General features: G+C 35.2%; 1 protein-coding gene across 1 annotated transcript; it reads left to right on the top strand.

The window, feature by feature from the left end:
- The first annotated feature begins 9,513 nt into the window (after window positions 1-9,513).
- On the top strand, window positions 9,514-19,702 carry LOC132545404 (kinesin-like protein KIF18A). The gene is made up of 16 exons (XM_060209095.1): window positions 9,514-9,913; window positions 10,370-10,527; window positions 11,033-11,137; window positions 11,480-11,590; window positions 11,864-12,061; window positions 12,334-12,431; window positions 12,861-12,936; window positions 13,535-13,609; window positions 13,838-13,932; window positions 14,989-15,148; window positions 15,507-15,680; window positions 16,764-16,885; window positions 17,055-17,263; window positions 17,755-17,967; window positions 18,949-19,461; window positions 19,611-19,702. The coding sequence occupies exons 1-16, from the start codon at window positions 9,514-9,516 to the stop codon at window positions 19,700-19,702; spliced, it is 2,799 nt and encodes a 932-aa protein (XP_060065078.1).
- The last annotated feature ends 688 nt before the right edge of the window (window positions 19,703-20,390 follow it).

Raw genomic sequence — 20,390 nt, forward strand, 5'->3', positions numbered from 1 at the left:
GATGTGTGAAATATGATGTCTTTATATACTAGAATATATTCTTCCAACATATACCTGTGATTTTTTTTCCTTTATTTAGTTGCCTTTTGTAATTCAACATATCATGTATTTTCATTTTGCTAAAATTTCTGGGTTTTAGGAAAGTAACCCCTTTTGTTGACTCTCATTTTCCTGGATACACATTGCTCTCACTCATACTTAAACCCATATTTAGATATGTGTATCCTTTTTTAGGCAATTTATGGATAAAGAGTATTGACAAAATTGACGAGGGAAATTTAGGAGAATCTCATACTGCAAACAAATACTATCCCATGAATCAAAGTTATTCAGAACAAATGTTAAGGAATAAAAAAGATCATATTTTTGTCATTTAATTGATTTTAAGCGACCCAAATTTGCATGATAATGACTTAATAACTGATTCACAGTATACAAAGAAATCTCATTGTTGTTTGATACTTTTCAGAATCCGTCCTGGTATTTGGATGTCTCACTAGGGCCATCTATTCCTTTGTGTTCTTCTAGACAAGTAATTAAAGAAATCCTGCCGTTTACCTTTTCCTTGGCTAATGTTCAACCAACATAAATGTAGAGGATCATAAATTGTTTTAAATTTTTCTTTTGAACTGTATATGAACAGGTGTAAGATTGTGACTTTAAGCACAACTGCGGTAAAGTCTTGTTCACATACATAAGCAGTAATGTGATAAAATCTGAAAGTCATATTTTGATTCTGTTTTATAACGACAATCTTTGTAAGACAACAACCTACCAGTTATCTTAAATAGAAACTGATGTAAGAAGAACTATTTGCATTTTCAGTTTGATAGAATTGATATGTTTTTGGTTAAATCATAATGTTTATTTATTCTAGAATAAAGAAATAAGATGGATCTAAATTCTTGTTTTGTTATTGTTTATATTGGTATCCTGAGACTGAGTGTAATACTGATATAACCAAAATAAAGATACATATAACCATGTGTCAGATATGTACATCTAACCATGTGTCAGATATATACATCTAACCATGTGTCAGATATATACGTCTAACCATGTGTCAGATATATACATCTATCCATGTGTCAGATATATACATCTCACCATGTGTCAGATATATACATCTAACCATGTGTCAGGTATAACCATGTGTCAGATATATACATCTACTATGTGTCAGATATATACATCTAACCATGTGTCAGATATATACATCTAACCATGTGTCATATATACATCTCACCATGTGTCAGATATATACATCTCACCATGTGTCAGATATAACCATGTGTCAGATATATACATCTAACCATGTGTCAGATATAACCATGTGTCAGATATATACATCTAACCATGTGTCAGATATATACATCTCACCATGTGTCAGATATATACATCTCACCATGTGTCAGATATAACCATGTGTCAGATATATACATCTCACCATGTGTCAGATATAACCATGTGTCAGATATATACATCTAACCACGTGTCAGACATATACATCTCACCATGTGTCATATATAACCATGTGTCAGATATATACATCTAACCATGTGTCAGATATATACATCTCACCATGTGTCAGATATATACATCTTACCATGTGTCAGACATATACATCTAACCATGTGTCAGATATATACGTCTAACCATGTGTCAGATATATACATCTAACCATGTGTCAGATATATACATTTGGTCATGTGTCAGATATATACATCTAACCATGTGTCAGATATAACCATGTGTCAGATATATACATCTCACCATGTGTCAGATATATACGTCTAACCATGTGTCAGATATATACATCTAACCATGTGTCAGATATATACATCTCACCATGTGTCAGATATATACATCTACTATGTGTCAGATATATACATCTCACCATGTGTCAGATATATACATTTGGTCATGTGTCAGATATATACATCTAACCATGTGTCAGATATAACCATGTGTCAGATATATACATCTCACCATGTGTCAGATATATACATTTGGTCATGTGTCAGATATATACATCTAACCATGTGTCAGATATATACATCTAACCATGTGTCAGATATATACATCTCACCATGTGTCAGATATATACATCTTACCATGTGTATATACATCTAACCATGTGTCAGATATATACATCTAACCATGTGTCAGATATATACATCTAACCATGTGTCAGATATGTGTCAGATATATACATCTAACCATGTGTCAGATATATACGTCTAACCATGTGTCAGATATATACATCTAACCATGTGTCAGATATAACCATGTGTCAGATATATACATCTAACCATGTATCAGATATATACATTTAACCATGTGTCAGATATAGCCATGTGTCAGATATATACATCTAACCATGTGTCAGATATAACCATGTGTCAGATATATACGTCTAACCATGTGTCAGATATATACATTTAACCATGTGTCAGATATAACCATGTGTCAGATATATACATCTAACCATGTGTCAGATATATACATTTGGTCATGTGTCAGATATATACATTTAACCATGTGTCAGATATAACCATGTGTCAGATATATACATCTCACCATGTGTCAGATATATACATCTAACCACGTGTCAGATATAACCATGTGTCAGATATATACATCTCACCATGTGTCAGGTATAACCACGTGTCAGATATATACATCTCACCATGTGTCAGATATATACATCTAACCATGTGTCAGATATATACATCTCGTCATGTGTCAGATCTAACCATGTGTCAGATATATACGTCTAACCATGTGTCAGATATATACATCTAACCATGTGTCAGATATGTGCATCTCACCATGTGTCGGATATATACATTTCACCATGTGTCAGATATTTACATCTAACCATGTGTCAGATATATACGTCTAACCATGTGTCAGATATATACATATAACCATGTGTCAGATATAACCATGTGTCAGATATATACGTCTAACCATGTGTCAGATATATACATATAACCATGTGTCAGATATAACCATGTGTCAGATATATACATCTACTATGTGTCAGGTATATACATCTACTATGTGTCAGGTATATACATCTAGCCATGTGTCAGATATATATATCTAACCATGTGTCATATATATATCTGACCATGTGTCAGATATAAACATCTTGTCATGTGTCAGATATATACATCTAACCATGTGTTAGATCTAACCATGTGTCAGATATGTATACTCACCATGTGTCAGATATATACATCTAACCATGTGTCAGATATATACATCTCACCATGTGTCAGATATATACATCTAACCATGTGTCAGATATATACATCTCACCATGTGTCAGATATATACATCTACTATGTGTCAGATATATACATCTCACCATGTGTCAGCTATATACATCTACTATGTGTCAGGTATATACATCTCACCATGTGTCAGATATAACCACGTGTCAGATATATACATCTCACCATGTGTCAGATATAACCACGTGTCAGATATGTATACTCACCATGTGTCAGATATATACATCTAACCATGTGTCAGATATATACATCTAACCATGTGTCAGATATATACATCTCACCATGTGTCAGATATATACATCTAACCATGTGTCAGGTATAACCACGTGTCAGATATATACATCTACTATGTGTCAGATATATACATCTAACCATGTGTCAGATATACACATCTAACCATGTGTCATATATACATCTCACCATGTGTCAGATATATACATCTCACCATGTGTCAGATATAACCATGTGTCAGATATATACATCTAACCATGTGTCAGATATATACATCTACTATGTGTCAGATAATACATCTCACCATGTGTCAGATATATACATCTACTATGTGTCAGATATATACATATGGTCATGTGTCAAATATATACATCTACTATGTGTCAGATATATACATCTGGTCATGTGTCAGATATATACATCTCACTATGTATCAGATGTATACATCTAACCATGTGTCAGATATATAAATGTGCACTTATTAGGGGAATATCACTTACGGGTATTGATTGGGGTTAATTTTTATTGTGCTCTGTCCATCAAAAAACTTTTTCTCAAATACTTGAAGGCTTAGGGGGCTAATACTTGGCCCATAGCATGCTGGCATGGATCCCTACAAAGTTTGTTCAAATTAATGACCTTGACCCAAGGTCACAGGGGTCAAATATGTTAAAATATACAAACGACTTCTTCTCAATAAGCAAAAGTCCAAGAGTGCTGATATTGGGCCTGTAGGATGCTTGGATGACATGCTACCAAATTTGTTCAAATGAAAGACCTTGACCCACTTTCAAGGTCACAGGGGTTAAATATGTTAAAATATGCAAATGACTTCTCAATAACCAAAATGATTAGAGTGCTGATATTGGGCCTGTAGGATGCTTTGAGGAAGTGTTACCAAATGTGTTCAAGTGAATGACCTTGACCCACTTTCAAGATCACAGGGTTCAAATATGTTAAAATCTGTAAACGACTTCTTCTCAGTAACCAGAAGGCTCAGAGTGCTGATATTTGGCCTGTAGGATGCTGGGAGGAAGGGCTACCAAGTTTATTCAAATGAATAAAGCCCACTGTTTTAACGGCAGACTCACTGTTGTTAGAGTTTGGCTTGCTTTTTGTCAGATGACCGTTAAGGCCCATGGGCCTCTTGTTACTTGTTTAAGGTAAATCTGTCACGGAATCTTAGTAGCGAATAATAAATAGATCAAATGTAAATATATGCTCACTTAAAAATATAAAACTTTATACTCTGAAATGTTTGTTATAAATACATGTGGGGAATAAAGACACGACTTGTCTAAGTTTCAGGAAGTTATCTATAGGTTTACATGTTGACAAAGTGACAGATGGCACTTAATGTTGTTTCATAAAAGGATTCCATTCACTACTGACTCATACATATGCATATTATATGAACACTATATACATGTACCATACCTGTAACCCAATATGATGTAGTGATATCATTCAAATGGAAAATTGCCAATATACATATGTTATAGATTCATCATATGACATGTCTGACACATGAAAATGTAACAGATAATCAGAGGCCCAATGGCCTACATAACTGACCTGGTGAATGCTTTTTACAATTGCATTCACATCTCAAATCAACCTTTAAGATAAACCTAAACCTTTTTAACTTAAACCAACTTAAAAAAGAAGTATGCTTTTGTTTAATTTGACAAAAAAAGAATTTCAACAAATATGATCTCTATGACACTGAATATGGTTCAAATTCATTTCTTTTTGTAAGCTTTGTTGGTCTTCATTCAATGAGCATTTTAGCCAAATATCGCAATACTATACATATGAGTTAAATAGAACAAGTTGTTCGTGTGTTTTAACAAATTTAATCTCTGCGACCTTGAATATAGGCCAAGGCCAATGCTATACAGGGTTAGTTGATTAAGAAATTGTTTGAATGATTGAACAAATTTGACCCCTGTGGTCAAGGTCATATATTTTCTGATACTTGATCAGGATTAATCCCAACAACCTCCAGCCAAATGCCATGATTCTATGCCTGTTAGAAGCCCAGATGATGATGATGTGATGATGATGATGATGATATATGTGAGAGTAACATGACGTCAGAGGAATTGTTGATAACTGATACATGTATTGGTAAATTTTAATGAATGTTATAGACAGCTATTCACGTGATGTTAACACGGACACTGAAACCCTGTTCATGGAAGAGACTTTGCAGGGAAGGTCAGCTGTAATGTTGACAAAATCAGGTTTTCATTGTATGGTGGGATTTGCACAATGCACACCAGCACCCCAATCGGTATAAACATCAGCTAGGCTTCAGTATAGAATGGATATCAAAATGAGCGACGAGAAGGACGGAACTTGTTAGCTACCAGTGACTTCTAATTTGAGAAATTCAAAATAAGCTCTGTTCTTCAAGGAGGGAGATATTATGGACTATAAAATAAAAAAATGAAGAAATATCAGAGTTTTGAAGAAGAGATAAATATCCCAACTTACTAGAACTATCCATATTTTCTGCGTAAAAGGATTAACTTTAGACCAAGGCTTTGAGGTTGTCATGAATTCATCTTTGACTTATGCAAAAAGACAACAGTAAATAAAGACATGAATTTGTGCCGAGAGTTGACAGTCACAAGCATCATGAAGACTGCAACAATGGAATGAAAAGAGTAGTCAAAACAATCCTATACTCTTAAAGGACGATCAGTATTCTTAATTCAACAGATGCTTGAGTAGCAGATATTGTTTTGCTGTCCTATAAGAAAAAGAAGCGAGTGGCAGACTGAGAGCAGACAAAACAGAGAAGATTGTCTGTCAGAAGGAAGGAGACCGGATATAATTTTGAGTAAATATGGACTTGTTCTAAAGCAGAGACGACAGAAATAGAGTCTCTCTTTGTTTGATAAGTAGTTGCTTGTATTAAGTCAACGGAAAGAAGCATTGAGTCCCCTGGATAGACTGATAAAGAAGAAAACACGGAAGACGATATCTACATAGAGGTTTGCGTCCTCGCAATAGCGAAGCTCAGAAATGTGGAACATAACTCTTCTAACATAGAGTTCTTCCCATACATTCTCTGTTTTGTAACATATGCTGATTGTTCTACATCCGAACACGTTTTATTCCACTTATAGAATCGCATCATGGGATAGTGATTAAACATCATACTGTACGCTCACGCAGGTAATTTCTTCCCACACGATTGACAAAATTTCAATTCGGTTTTTACTTCTTCTCCCCAGACTTGTCTGTTTAATTTTACTTTGCGACTACAATTGTGGCAAAACCCTTGATTTGTATAATTATGATTGTGACATCTGGAGCATTCCATTTTCCTGTCAAAATAATCATTACCAAAATAATTATTTGCAGGTGACATGCTACCAATTCATATATATCAGCATAACGGAAATCGCAATTTTATACCCACTAACTTTCCATACTGGCAAGTTATACGACTAGACCCTTTGTCTTCCCTATTAAAAATATTGATTTTTTTCCCCATTGATTTAATCACGGACTTTATATGTATCTAAATCCGTGATTTAATACAAGCTGAAATGTATTGTGTATTTTCAAAAAAAAGTAATTTTGTTTAATTTGAAGTGAGTTAAATAATTCATTTTAACACATGGTATTCAACAATGATTTGATCAATAAATGTGTCATAATTATACAGTTAGTATAACAATAGAATGATGTAATTATTTACTTCAAATACTTTCACAAGATTTCGTCTCTCCTCGTGCGAGGAACGACAACATCGGTAGAGATTTATAGCGTCCCTGATCACAAGAAAAGAGTTACTGCCCTTCGTCCGTATATGACACTTCCGGGAAATCGACCAATCGAAATCTTTGTTAGGGAGAAGAGGGTATTTTGAAAATGTCCGACAGCAAGACGAGAAGCTAGAGACCTGCGAGTAAACAAATCTTAATGAAGTACTTTTCATAGGTAATCAGCACACACAGCATTTGAACGTTCGCTTGAAAATCATGACGGCTATGATATGAAATATTTAACGATATAAATAAGTTTTTAAACATCTGCATTATATAGCCTAGCATCCCCAGGGGGCACGCGTATGTTTGTGTACATTTCGGATTTCTTTAGATTTGCATACCAGTATTGAGATAGACTTACTCGTTAATTATGTCATTTTAGCTAAAGCACGTCTGTTGTCGTGTGCCTCAATTGATATATCTTTTGACTTTTTTAAAGCAGGAGTGACGTTTTATCGATACGGGTTCTGATTGAAATAAATAAAAAAAAATCCTGTACATGTATCTGTATCTGTATCGGTACGTTGTAGATCCCGTTTCCGGTTTTAATACAACGGATGAGAGAGTTAAGGATGCCCGAGGGCGCCCTTGAAAGCCTCCAATGTTGGGGCACATACTATTTTGTCATCCACGAAGAAAGAGTTCCTGTACTGTTCACAGTTGTGTGTTGGTACTGTGTAGGGTTTTGAGTTGTTGGTGATCCTTTTTTCTACCATGTTTGCTGAGATGTAGCTGTCAAATTTTTTAGCTATAACATTTCTCCTCTGCCTTTGTTTTGCAAGGTGATTTTCTGGGGGTATAGATGGTAGTAACCCCTCCACTACTTTATACATAAAGATCACTCTTTGTTGCGCGCACCTTGTCTGAAGTGATGGAAGCTTCAGGTCCTCCAGCATCCGAGTGACACATCCCTCCTCCCTTGATCTATAGTCATATTTTATGAATCTTGCCGCGAGTCTTTGCACTCTTTCAAGTTGATCAATTTCTTTTTGATTATAGGGGTCCCAAATGATAGCACCATATTCCAAGATTGAACGTACGAGGGAAATGTATGCTGTTTTTTTACATGTCTTTGGGCTGTGTTTAAGATTTCTTTTAAGGAAGCCAAGGGTTGAGCTGGCTTTTTTTGTGATGTTCATTATGTGTGTGTTCCATTTGAGGTCTTCCGAAATAGTTAGTCCAAGGTAGGGGTTAGTCTTTACTTGTTCTAAGATCTCGCCATTTAAGGTGTAGAATTTATGGCTCCTCTCTTTGATGTTCATGACGTAACATTTTTTGGTGTTGAATTTCATCCCCCACCTGTTTGCCCATTGCTCTAGGTTGTGTAGATCATGTATATATATTGGGTATTGATAAAACGTTAGCCTGCAGCTGAATTTCATTATGACAGTAAAAGCGTATGTTCCAAATATTCTTTTTAAACGACCCGTATATGGGTAGTCTTACATTATCAATTAGATTATTACCCAAATACAACATCACCTGAAATAGAAACAAGCTAAGTTCTTTTAAACATTAGCAACAAAAAAGGCAATCTTGTTTCTCTTCATAGTTTATGCTTTTATTTGATACCCATTTTCAGCATTTGTATAAGATTTATGGCTTTTATTAAAAGAAAGCAAAAATTAATTTTTCAGTTTATTCACATGGTAAATATTGCATCAGTAAACACAGAAAACAAAAAAATATTTAGTTTATGCCATGTTTGTATCAAACATAAACACTACATATAGTTGTGCAATTATGTTGACTATTGCTAGAGTGAAGAAACAAAAGAAAGAAAGAAAACAACAATTGTCAGCAGCATGACAAAAAGAAGAGTTAAGATTCAACAAATTGTTAATAATTATCAAGGAATGATGCATAAGTGTCAAATAAAATAGCCATGTTTGAATGGGGAAAACAAACAAAATTGATGTTTAATTGGCCAAGGGTCTGTCTTGTTCTTATTTTTATTGATAGAAATTGAACATAGAAGCATTTTCAGACCGACATTCAATTATTGATCATTATATCTTTGATGTACTAATTCTTTGAATATACCAGATGTTATGTATGCACAAAATCATGTGCTTTTCCTGTACCAATCTAATATTTTTTTTTTTTGTGTTTCAGAAGAAATGTGATAAAACAAAAATCAAACAAGCTCATTATTTATGACTGACTTGTTTTAATGTGAATCTATTAATGACAACATGACACTGGGGCAGAGGAAACATATGCCAAGCTATGCTGAAGTGGTGGCCACACCCACTCGCAAATCTACAGATTCATCAAAGTCATCTGGTGTGGACAATAAGGTCAAGGTTGTGGTGAGAATCAGACCAGAGAATGCTACAGAGCGTGGAGGTAATTCACGGGTAGTAGTTAAGGCCATGAATGAAAACGTATTGGTGTTTGACCCCAAAGAACAGTCTTCACCTGGATATGGCCATCGAAATCGTTGTCGTCGAAGAGACATTAGGAAAAAGCAGTGTAAAGATTTGAAATTTGCCTTTGACTTTGTGTTTGACCAGAATTCAGCAAATCACAATGTGTATGAAGAATCTACAAAACAAATTTTGGATGGGCTGCTAGATGGCTATAACTGTTCAGGTATTCATTTAAACTTACCTTTATTTTTATTTTAAGACAATAAACATACAAGAACTTGGAAGTTTTGTTTTATCAGTGAAATTTTTACGTCTTATAATTAATACAGGTGTAATATAACTGTACTAGTCTGTTCCTGAAATAGAAATTGGTAATATCTGAAATGTGATCAACAATTTTTTTGAAATATCATTTGATTTGATACCATAGATTCTATGACTTTTCAATTTTAAATGTGAAAACAACTGTTACTGCATTATTGAACAAAATGTATATCATTTGAAAGGCTAACAAACTGTTGAGTTACTTGGTAGCCTATGGTTTCTCTGGCTGCTACACCAGAAAAAATGTTTCAAGAGACAGATGTCTAGAAACTCTGGCTAAATTGTATTTACCCTGATAGAAGTTGTTTTGTTCGATCAATGCTCTATCCATTCACTGAATGTGTAATTGTTTCAGTGTTTGCCTATGGAGCCACAGGAGCAGGCAAAACTCACACAATGCTAGGAAACCCAGAACAACCTGGAGTCATATACCTTACAATGATGGACTTATACACACGGATAGCAGCCATACAAGAGGAGAAAATTTGTGATGTTGCTGTGTCCTACCTTGAGGTAAGTCTTTTTACTGTAGGTTGGTGGCAACAAAGTGTTTTTAGTAGGTGCGTGTATCATAATCTATATCTCGGTCCTTAAGTTTTGTGACATTTTCTTTGTCAGAACATGCATTTCTTCAAAAAGGAATTTTATGAAATGATAAGAAAAGATTGTCATGCGTTAAAATTTTTCAATCTGATCAGTCATACTGTATACAGTCAGAGGCAATTTTTGCTGAAGTTTAACATTTGCCAGTTTATCCTTTTGCCAAAGGAGCTTAAGTAAAATTGGGTTAAACTTTGACGTTCAAGCTGCAAATCAAGAATGGGTAAAATACTTCAACCAGTTTTAGGCTAGGGTGAAAAAGCCACAGGGCAAATACTTCCCTCTTATTACTGTATTACATCCCTATGTATTGGTGTAGAATTAGAGATTTGAAATTCAAATGAATGATGTAACAAGCTGTGATTATTTAATGTTTAATACATGCACATCCATAACCAATATACTATTTACTGTACAGGTATATAACGAACAGATTCATGACCTCTTGGTCAAGGGAGGTTGTCTGCCAGTCAGAGAAGATTCTAGGAATGGAGTGGCTATATCAGGACTTTCTCTACACACGGTCGGTAAAGTCAATACATAATAACATATAGTATATTATTATGTGAAAGTCTTCCTTTTAGCCATTTACAAGTTTTCTATTTCTATGAACATTAACAATCTTTCTGCATTTGATGTGTTGTGTCATAAAGATAAATTCAGTTTCTGTAAAGTCCTCAAGGGCCTGCCAAACCAAAATTTACAAAAGAGCTGGTTTACCACAATTCATGTCTTAGTATTAATTTTCAGGTCATACAGTTATTAGGTATTTTAAGATTGTGTAAAAATGCAATATAGAACAAAATCTGCAGTCAATAACATTCATATATGATCGTAATATAATGTACTTTTTGTGACATTCCAGCCAAGGGATGCTCAGGAACTCCTGCACATGCTGCACTTTGGAAATCAGAATAGAACACAACATCCTACAGATGCCAATGCTGAATCGTCACGTTCACATGCAGTCTTCCAGGTGATGAGTGAAGTCATGACATGATTTGTTTGAATGATACATACAAACACCCACCTTGTACCCATCAGTTTCCCTCATTTACATGTTTATCAGATGTTTACAATTCTTCAATTACATATATTGTGGATATTAAGGTTGAAGTCTTACTGTTATTGTTAGTTTGACTCAAATGTCTAAGGCCCATCAGAGGTTATATTCCAGTAGTAGTACAATTCTAAAATTCAATAATTTCCTAGACACATATGTGATTAACTTGTTGTACTTTGTGTCAAGGTGTTTGTGCGACAGCGAGATAGGACAGCCAACATCTCAACAGAAGTCCGTGTGGCCAAGATGTGTCTAGTGGATCTTGCTGGTTCCGAGAGAGCTACAGTTACAAAAAACTGTGGAGCTAGGTTTCGTGAGGGTGCCAACATCAATCGATCTCTTCTGGCTCTTGGAAATGTCATAAATGCCCTTGCTGACACCAAGGTAACACTTTTTGGGTTAAGAATTAATTATTAGAGCATTTCAGTTTATTAGCAGAGGATTTATCCTACAATAAACATGGCCTGGTAGACACCATAAAGTTAAAAACTGAAAAGTCTAAATTTTAAGTGATTCAATGGTAGACACTTTTAATTAAATATATAATGAAGTAACATTTGTGATGAATTATCTCACATTTTATGTCTGTGATAAATTTCAAGTGCATTATGCACAAGAAGGAATTTGAATAAATTGTGATGTCTTGTCTTCTTCAGTACAAAGGTCATGTGCCTTACAGAGACAGCAAACTCACCCGACTGTTGAAGGACTCCCTGGGTGGCAATTGTCAGACTGTGATGATCGCAGCTGTCAGGTGAATAACTGAGTTTGTGTACTAGACTTCTCATGCTGGCTATAGTGGTTAGTAGTCAGTGATAGAAGGCAAGCATTTAAAGGAATGCCTTATTGTGCAGAATATAAACTTTAGATTGTAACACAACTTTTATGGTATGATTTTAATTGTGACTCACTCAGTGTAAACTTAGGTATACTTATATGGGTAAACTTCTTCTGTTTGCATTCAGCAAGTTTGTTCATGTAAAGACTGGACATTGAGTCTTATTTTGAAAGTTGATGCACAAGTCCATGTTTAATATTTATATATCATATATATAATTTAGATTAATTTGAAAATGTAAACAAATTGAATTTTTGATGATGCAGTATTTTGATGAAACTCCTTTGATACAAATATCAAGTGTATATCTGAATGAGATGTTGTATTCCTCTATTTTCTTTGTAGTCCCTCCAGCTTGTCATATGAGGACACATACAACACTCTCAAGTATGCTGACCGGGCTAAACATATACAGGCTCAGGTTAGTACACCTGCCATATTAAGAAATACAAAAAGAAGGTGCAATAGGGTTATGTCTGGATGACTTTCCAATTAAAAAATGAAGGAACTGTTGTGTGGTCATCAGCAGCAGGGATTATCTTAACTTGGTCTCTTCCTGGAATATTTAGATCATGATTTAACATAAGTATACAGACTATGTAGTATCTTGCTGGATTTGTAATTCTATAGGATTCTGTCTGGGTGTAGGCCTAAATTTGAATTTTTTTTCAAATCTTTGTTGCATTGTGGATAACTTGAATGATTAGCTCCAGTATGACTGTTTTGTGGAGAATTTCTAATTGGAAAGTGTTCTTTGACATAAAGCATAGGTATATGTATTAAAAAAAATGAAAAACATGCAATGAATATTGATGATTTAGGTGCACCTTTCAGAAAAATAAGAAGATAAGAAATTATGAGTTTGTCTATCATGAGGCTATTTTTAACATTATTCAGAGGGAGAAATAATTATTTTACTCTGTTCCTACCTAACTTGAAAAAATTGAAAGGAAACAAACTCTTTTTCTCAAAGATTGTTACATTAAAAAATAAAACCAAGTAAAACATGATTATTGCAGCTGAAGAAGAATGTTCTGAATGTTGACTTCCATGTGGCTAGATATGGTCAGATCATCCAGGAGCTCAGGAAGGAGGTAGGTGTCATGGTACTCAGAACTGGTAATGATGTCAATAAACTGACCTAAAAGTATTGATGAAAAAAGAGCTCTTTTGAAGATCGTTTGGAATGAATTTCAATTGATGCCATCTTTCAATATCTGTATATTATAAAACAAACTATCTTTAAATATTTTTCTTTAAGAAAAAACTTGTTATAAAATTAATTGCCATTTAACATCATAGTTTAATATTAATGTTGACAGATTCTTGAGCTGAAAAACAAACTTCAGAGCTATGAGGATGGCAAAATGGTTACAACCCAACAACTGTGTACAGTGCCCAATACAGCAGTTACCAGGTATGGTATCTAATGTCAAGGTCACAAAGTATGGTATCATATGTCAAGGTCACAAAGTATGGTATCTAATGTCAAGGTCATAAGGTATAGTATCTAATGTCAAGGTCACAAGGTATAGTATCTAATGTCAAGGTCACAAGGTATAGTATCTAATGTCAAGGTCACAAGGTATAGTATCTAATGTCAAGGTCACAAGGTATAGTATCTGATGTCAAGGTCACGCGGCATAGTGTATAATGTCAAGTTTATAAAGTATGGTATCGTATGTTAAGGTAACAAAGTATGTAATATCAAGGTCACAACGTATAATATTTAATGTCAAGGTTACAACACAAGGCAAATAATTTATTATGAAGTTCACAGGGTACACAAAAGTTCAGATAATCTGAATAAGAAAAATATTATTGTATATGTCACTAATATCAAGGGTAACAGATACAACAACTTACGTCCAGGTCATAAGGTACAGTATTGATGGTCAATGTCAAATATCAATGTTATAAAGTACATAAAGATATTTCAAGGTCAGCAGTACACTAACAAATATCAAGGTCATATGATTCTTTAAAAAACGGTCATCAGGTACACTGACAATTGTCAGTATCATAAACTGTATAAGCAAATTCAAGGTCATGAGGTAAGCATTGTTATTGTCTATCAAGGCCATTGTATTAGATGATTGCTTTTTCACTAATATCTATTATAAATAAATGTTGATACAAAGATGATAAGTTTAATGTGATACTCCTGGGTATCGTTACATATCATATCACCATGATTGTCACTAGATATGTCATGATGGATCTGTTGTCAGTGTGCGAGACAGTGAGTATGATATCATCAATGGCTTTTGAATTTTCTGTCTAGTGTTTCAGTTACACAAGGTTAAAATATCAATTTTGTCTCTGAAACACATAATACAGAGTGCAGTTTTTGGGAACAGTCCTCACTAATTATCAAACTGGCATCAATGCTCATTTTGATGAAAATATGACAGTAAAACAACACATTTTAATTTGTCTCCTGTTTAGTCTATAGTTACTCTTTTTGTTGCAGGTTGAAAGAAAGCATGGATGAAATTTTCTTCTCCAGACTACAGATATGTAGAGAATATCTTGATTCTGAGCTGAAAAGTCGGGACATGAAGTGGAAAATTAGTCGGAAGGAGCGTTGTCTGGCTAGAATGGCCTGCTTTAATGGTTCTCAGCATAATGGGGTATGATTAATCTACTTTGTTTTATAGCATTGTTGTATTGACTCATTTTGATAAAATATTAAAGCTTGTCAATGATGATTTTGACAAAGAATATGTTGTATTGCAGTAGCAAAGTTATATGACTACATAATGTTATATTACCCATTATTACAAAAGTAATTTGAAAGGTTTGTAATCAGGGAGTTAACATTGCCACGATTATTAACATAGTACTTTTTTAGCAATGAATTTTCACAGACTTGTCAAAATCATGGATTCTTGTTTTGCAATGTTACACAGTAAGAAAAATTACATCTGCATGTAATGTGTTAGAAGTTACAGGTTGGGACAATTATAACTAAAATATTACCTATTGTAGACAAAGGACAAGATCCAGAGAATGATACACTCAGCTCAGGAACGGATGACAAGTTTTGTCCAGATGAAGGAGGATAAAGGTGTGAGACTTGCAAAGAGTAACCATAGTCTTGAGGGACTGAAGTCTGCTGTCCGAGACCATACAAGTGCAGGAGAGGACAACCTGGCTACAGAGGTAAGAAAGCAAGTTATGGAAAGGATTGGGTGGGTGCAGCTTGAGAGGCTATCTAGAACAACTCACAATGGGTATAACGTGACTACAGAGCCGAGCTTGAGAGGCTATCTAGAACATCTAGAACAACTCACAAATGGTATAACGTGACTACAGAGCCGAGCTTGAGAGGCTATCTAGAACATCTAGAACAACTCACAAATGGTATAACATGACTACAGAGCCGAGCTTGAGAGGCTATCTTGAACATCTAGAACAACTCACAAATGGTATAACATGATTACAGAGCCGAGAAGACAACTTCAAGGGCGACATCTAGGGCAATATACACAGGGAACACTGGATAGTCTGGCTTCAGAGATAAGGGAGGTAATTAGAGGGTAATATCTAGGACAATAAACACAGGGGACAAGGGGCAATCTGGCTTCAGAGATAAGGGAGGTAACTTAGAGGGTAATATCTAGGACAATAAACACAGGGGACAAGGAACAACCTTGCTACAGTGATATGGGTGCAAACTCAGGGGGTAACATGAAGGGAAATTTGCACAGGGACACGCTTGCTATAGATGTATTGTAAAAAAGTAATCTAAAGGGGGCAATGTCAAGGGAAGGTTAAACAAAGGGATAACTTGGCTGCAGGTGAGTTTGCACACTTAAGGGACAATGTATAGGCAATTTACAAAGGAGACAATCTGACTGTGGGTAAGGGAGCAAATGTAGGGAGTGACATCTAGGAAATGTACACCTGGAACAATATGGCTATAGAGGTCAGGAAGAAATGTCTAGGCAATTAACACTTGCAGAAGTGTTGGTATTGTGAAACACTGGTCTAATGTGTTGAATAAAGTCATTTTAGATGCATAACAGATATTAAAAGAACCATTACTTTATAATTATGTACTAAAAAATGTCCTTCTGCTTCTTGATTATGAGATGGATATAAAATGTTTTTCTGAAAGTTTTGTATAAGCTTGTTTATCTCTTGTAATGTGTCTGTTAGAGATATTTGTAAAGCTTAATACATTATCAAATCCTGAACTTTTATCTTTTGAATGATTGATCATAAAGCTATGTTGTATTACAGAACCTGAAGTTGAATCTACAGTTCCATGAGTCAAGTCTGGCCCTGACAGAATCTCAGTACTGTATGAAGTATATGGCCAAAGTGGTTCGGTCCCAGGAGCGGGAGATCTCTGGTGCAGAGAGGTAAATTACCGTAACTGTTAGAAATGTAGTCTTACTATCATCCTGAATTATATCTTTCACCATCTATGCTCTGAAACAGGGAGGTAAGACACTGACCTATGTACTGTGCACCAGTGACTATGTGAGAATTGTCCATTCAGATATTAATAAAACACTTTTCTTTTTTCAGGTTAATATTACATCTTCTCAATATGGTGAAACAACAACATTGTATCCTGAAAGGTCATGACCTCTTGACCCCTAACCTGGACTCTCAGTATCACACTATAGAGACCATAACAGAAGGTCGTGAGGTGACCTTTGCAGACCAGAGTTTCTCGGATCAAAGCAGTGGCTTATCTTTAGGGGAAATGTTAAACTTCAGGTCATTACCAGCAGGTTTGTATTAAGTGATATTTAATCATTTCTTGTTTAAAGTTGTCAAATACAAAAAGACTGAAGGTAATATCAGGATATTTTTTGTTACCAAAAGCCTATTAAAAACTCAAAGATCATAAAGAGGATGATAAGTTTTAACATGTTCATATTAATAATTTTTATTCTCAGTCCTTTATGTGATTTCTCATACTGTATATTGGACATTTTTCACTTTTTTTGTCCATGTTCAGGGAGGATATATTAAAGAGGGGTGGGGGGAGGGGGCGGGGGGGGGGGGGGGGGCGAAAATTTGTTACACTTATGCAACCTTTTATATCATCAACAGAGAGTGAACTGACCATGAGGCAAAATCATGTATAATGGTATAAGATTGAAAATAACCTCAGGCGAAAATATCCTGGAATACAGTTTAAGTTCCTATACATGAAAGCAAGAACTATGTCTGACATTCTCCTTTCCTGTTTTCTATACCAAACATTACTGTGTTTCAGCACAACACATGTGTGAGAACAGCACCCATGTAACTAGTCAGTCGTCTTTGTCAGTGACCAGCCATTCTTCAGTAACTGATCACACCACGTCTGCTCAATCGTCTGGGGTTAATCTCTCATCAGCCTCCTTGTCATCCACCAACAGCTTGTCAGCATCTGTCAAATCTTCTGTGACATCTGAGACAGTATCGTTAGAACTGGATGCTCCACAGGGTAAGTATTGCATTGGTAATAGGGCCATCCTGTTTATTAATAGTAAGGATACATGTTTACAAACAATCTGGGGCTCAAATCAAAAGTTTTAAGTATAAAATTAAGATGAAAGAAACAGAGACACTTTATGGTGAAATCACGGTACAATTTTCTTACTGAGTCTTTTTTGTGTGATTGTGTTTATATATCAAGTGTATTACCTTATGAACATTGACAGTTTACACAGAAATATACACTCACAGAGGTTAATTATAAAAAGAAAATCCTTATCTGTTGATCAACAGCTGGATATGCAAATTTTTGCGTCATATATGATAACGTATACACACAAAACAGTGTCACCTGTAAAAAAATGTCTTCCTACCTGGATTGGTTATGACAGTGTTGGTGATTAATGCCACTTATTTCGTAATTCTGAATTGAATTGAGTTATCAAATAACATTTGCTACACCCATAACTAAATCTGATGCTGAAAAACAGGATTTTGCTTACTGTGTCACTTCTGTCGCTGTCATTTCTGCCCACCATTATGTAAGTTTGTGTTTACAAAATGAACTGCCTCGTTTTCAAAACTGTTGTAACGTTATCAACGCTAAATTTGAGAGGGTTTCCCGAACCTAAAGTGGTCAAGCTGGAGACTGGAAATTGACTGAAGATTGGGATAGCATAGATACATAAAGGGAAACGTATAAAACATTAAAAAATTAATGTTTTTATCTTGTTATCCCTTAAAAATTCATTTATCATTGAAGAAAGTAACTGCTAAGGCACTCATAAAAAACCAACCTTTTTTTTGGTCTGGAGGGCTCTTGTGTTAGTAATCTTTGCTTTTGAAAGATATATTTGATTGAATATTGATTATTGGTGTAGGTACTAGATTGTTAATGAACACCATTACAGACACTTCTGTTTTTGGCCTGAGGATTTCAAAATAACGGTAATATGTAAAGCATCATTATGAAACTTTGTCTCTGTTACAGGACCACACAGAGTGCCGGTGACTGGCAGGAATGTCCAACCTGTCAGGGTTCCTCGAGACCAAACACAGTCTGAACGCAGAATGTTCCGACTTATGTCTTCAGACACAAAACCTCTGCAGTCAACAGTATCTAATCACATAGACAATGGCCGTGTGTTTGTCCCTCTCACCTCAAATACACATTGCCCTGAGGTTTTCTCAGATACCCCTAGTCATGTCCCACCAAAAAATATAAAAAAATTGGTGGGTGAAGAAAGTTGTAGCAAAAGCATATTGAAGGACTCCAATGTGTTGAAAGTTAAAAATTCAGTCAGTGAAATAAGCTGTGTGAAGAGGGATTCTAATGTGTTGAAGGGAAATAACTGTGTGACAAACATTAGGTCACCTTGTGTACTGGGTCATGTTGATAACCAAGTATTACAGAAAGGTCAGAGGTCACAGAACAATCTTCAGAAGGAGGCTAGTCAGGAATTAAATTCTACATTTACTCTTAATGAAGAGAATATTGACCATGGTATCCTGAGTCGATTGCCGATAGTTGAGAGCAGTTGTGTAGATTATTCACAGAGTCAAATGGATTCTACATTACGACCCCCTAGTGGGACATCACTACAGTCACAAAGTGGCAGTGGGTTTGGACAAAAGTTAAGTGCTAATTCACAGGGTACATTAATGATAAACTCGGCCAAGAAAGTGACATTCCCAAATGCTGTTACGACACATACAGCCACAACAACCACACCAGCATCAGCTAACAAATCCTCGCTTCTGACTTTGCTCAACATCAATCCCCTTAACACTGACTCTGGTTCAGTTATACAGCCTCTAGGTTCCACTGTGAATACATCAACTGTTACAAAGATTGCAAACTCTATCAACTCTGGAACTGTTGTCAAGGGAGATACTTCAGACCAGACAGGAGGGAGCTCAGTGAAAAGCAGCTGTGTGCGTTCCATTCAGTTTGATGTAGCCTGTACTCCCAATAAAGGTAGGTTTAAGGCTGAGACAGGAATGGTCAGCTTTCTGTGACTTTCTGTTGTTGAGCTCACAGATTTCTGAGGTATTAACCATTTTTTTCAAAACTATGACACTTTGAGTGATGTTATTTTTGGTCTTCAACATACTAAGTGGTGGGCTATGAAGTGTGTTTGAATCTATAACATTTTACTGGCCAATAGGTTTTTATTTATGACATGATGAAGGAGAATCAGAAAATGAAATCAAATGAGATGTCATATACTAAAGGTCAAGGTCACCAAATCAAAGAAGATCAGATTTGAAATATGTATATTTCACCAAGGCTAAATATTTATTGTTTATAAACCAATAAACAAAAATTAGATATGATTATAACACGAAGGTTTAGTCTTACTCTATGGGGCCCTTCCTGACATGTGCCAGTTCTCTAGTTATTGTCAGTGTTGAAAGAAACAGTGTGGTATT

This window comes from Ylistrum balloti, unplaced genomic scaffold (genome assembly GCF_031769215.1).
Source record: "Ylistrum balloti isolate Yb309-2 unplaced genomic scaffold, AGI_CSIRO_Ybal_v1 Utg369846, whole genome shotgun sequence".
NCBI classification, from domain to species: Eukaryota; Metazoa; Mollusca; class Bivalvia; order Pectinida; family Pectinidae; genus Ylistrum; species Ylistrum balloti.

What these genes read in the sequence shown, in the direction of transcription:
- LOC132545404 (XM_060209095.1), top strand. Translation starts at nt 9,514, where the DNA reads ATGACACTGGGGCAGAGGAAACATATGCCAAGCTATGCTGAAGTGGTG. An exon ending in CCCAATACAGCAGTTACCAG is followed by an intron (nt 13,933 to 14,988) that starts GTATGGTATCTA and finishes TTTTTGTTGCAG; the next exon opens with GTTGAAAGAAAGCATGGATG. An exon ending in ATGGTTCTCAGCATAATGGG is followed by an intron (nt 15,149 to 15,506) that starts GTATGATTAATC and finishes TACCTATTGTAG; the next exon opens with ACAAAGGACAAGATCCAGAG.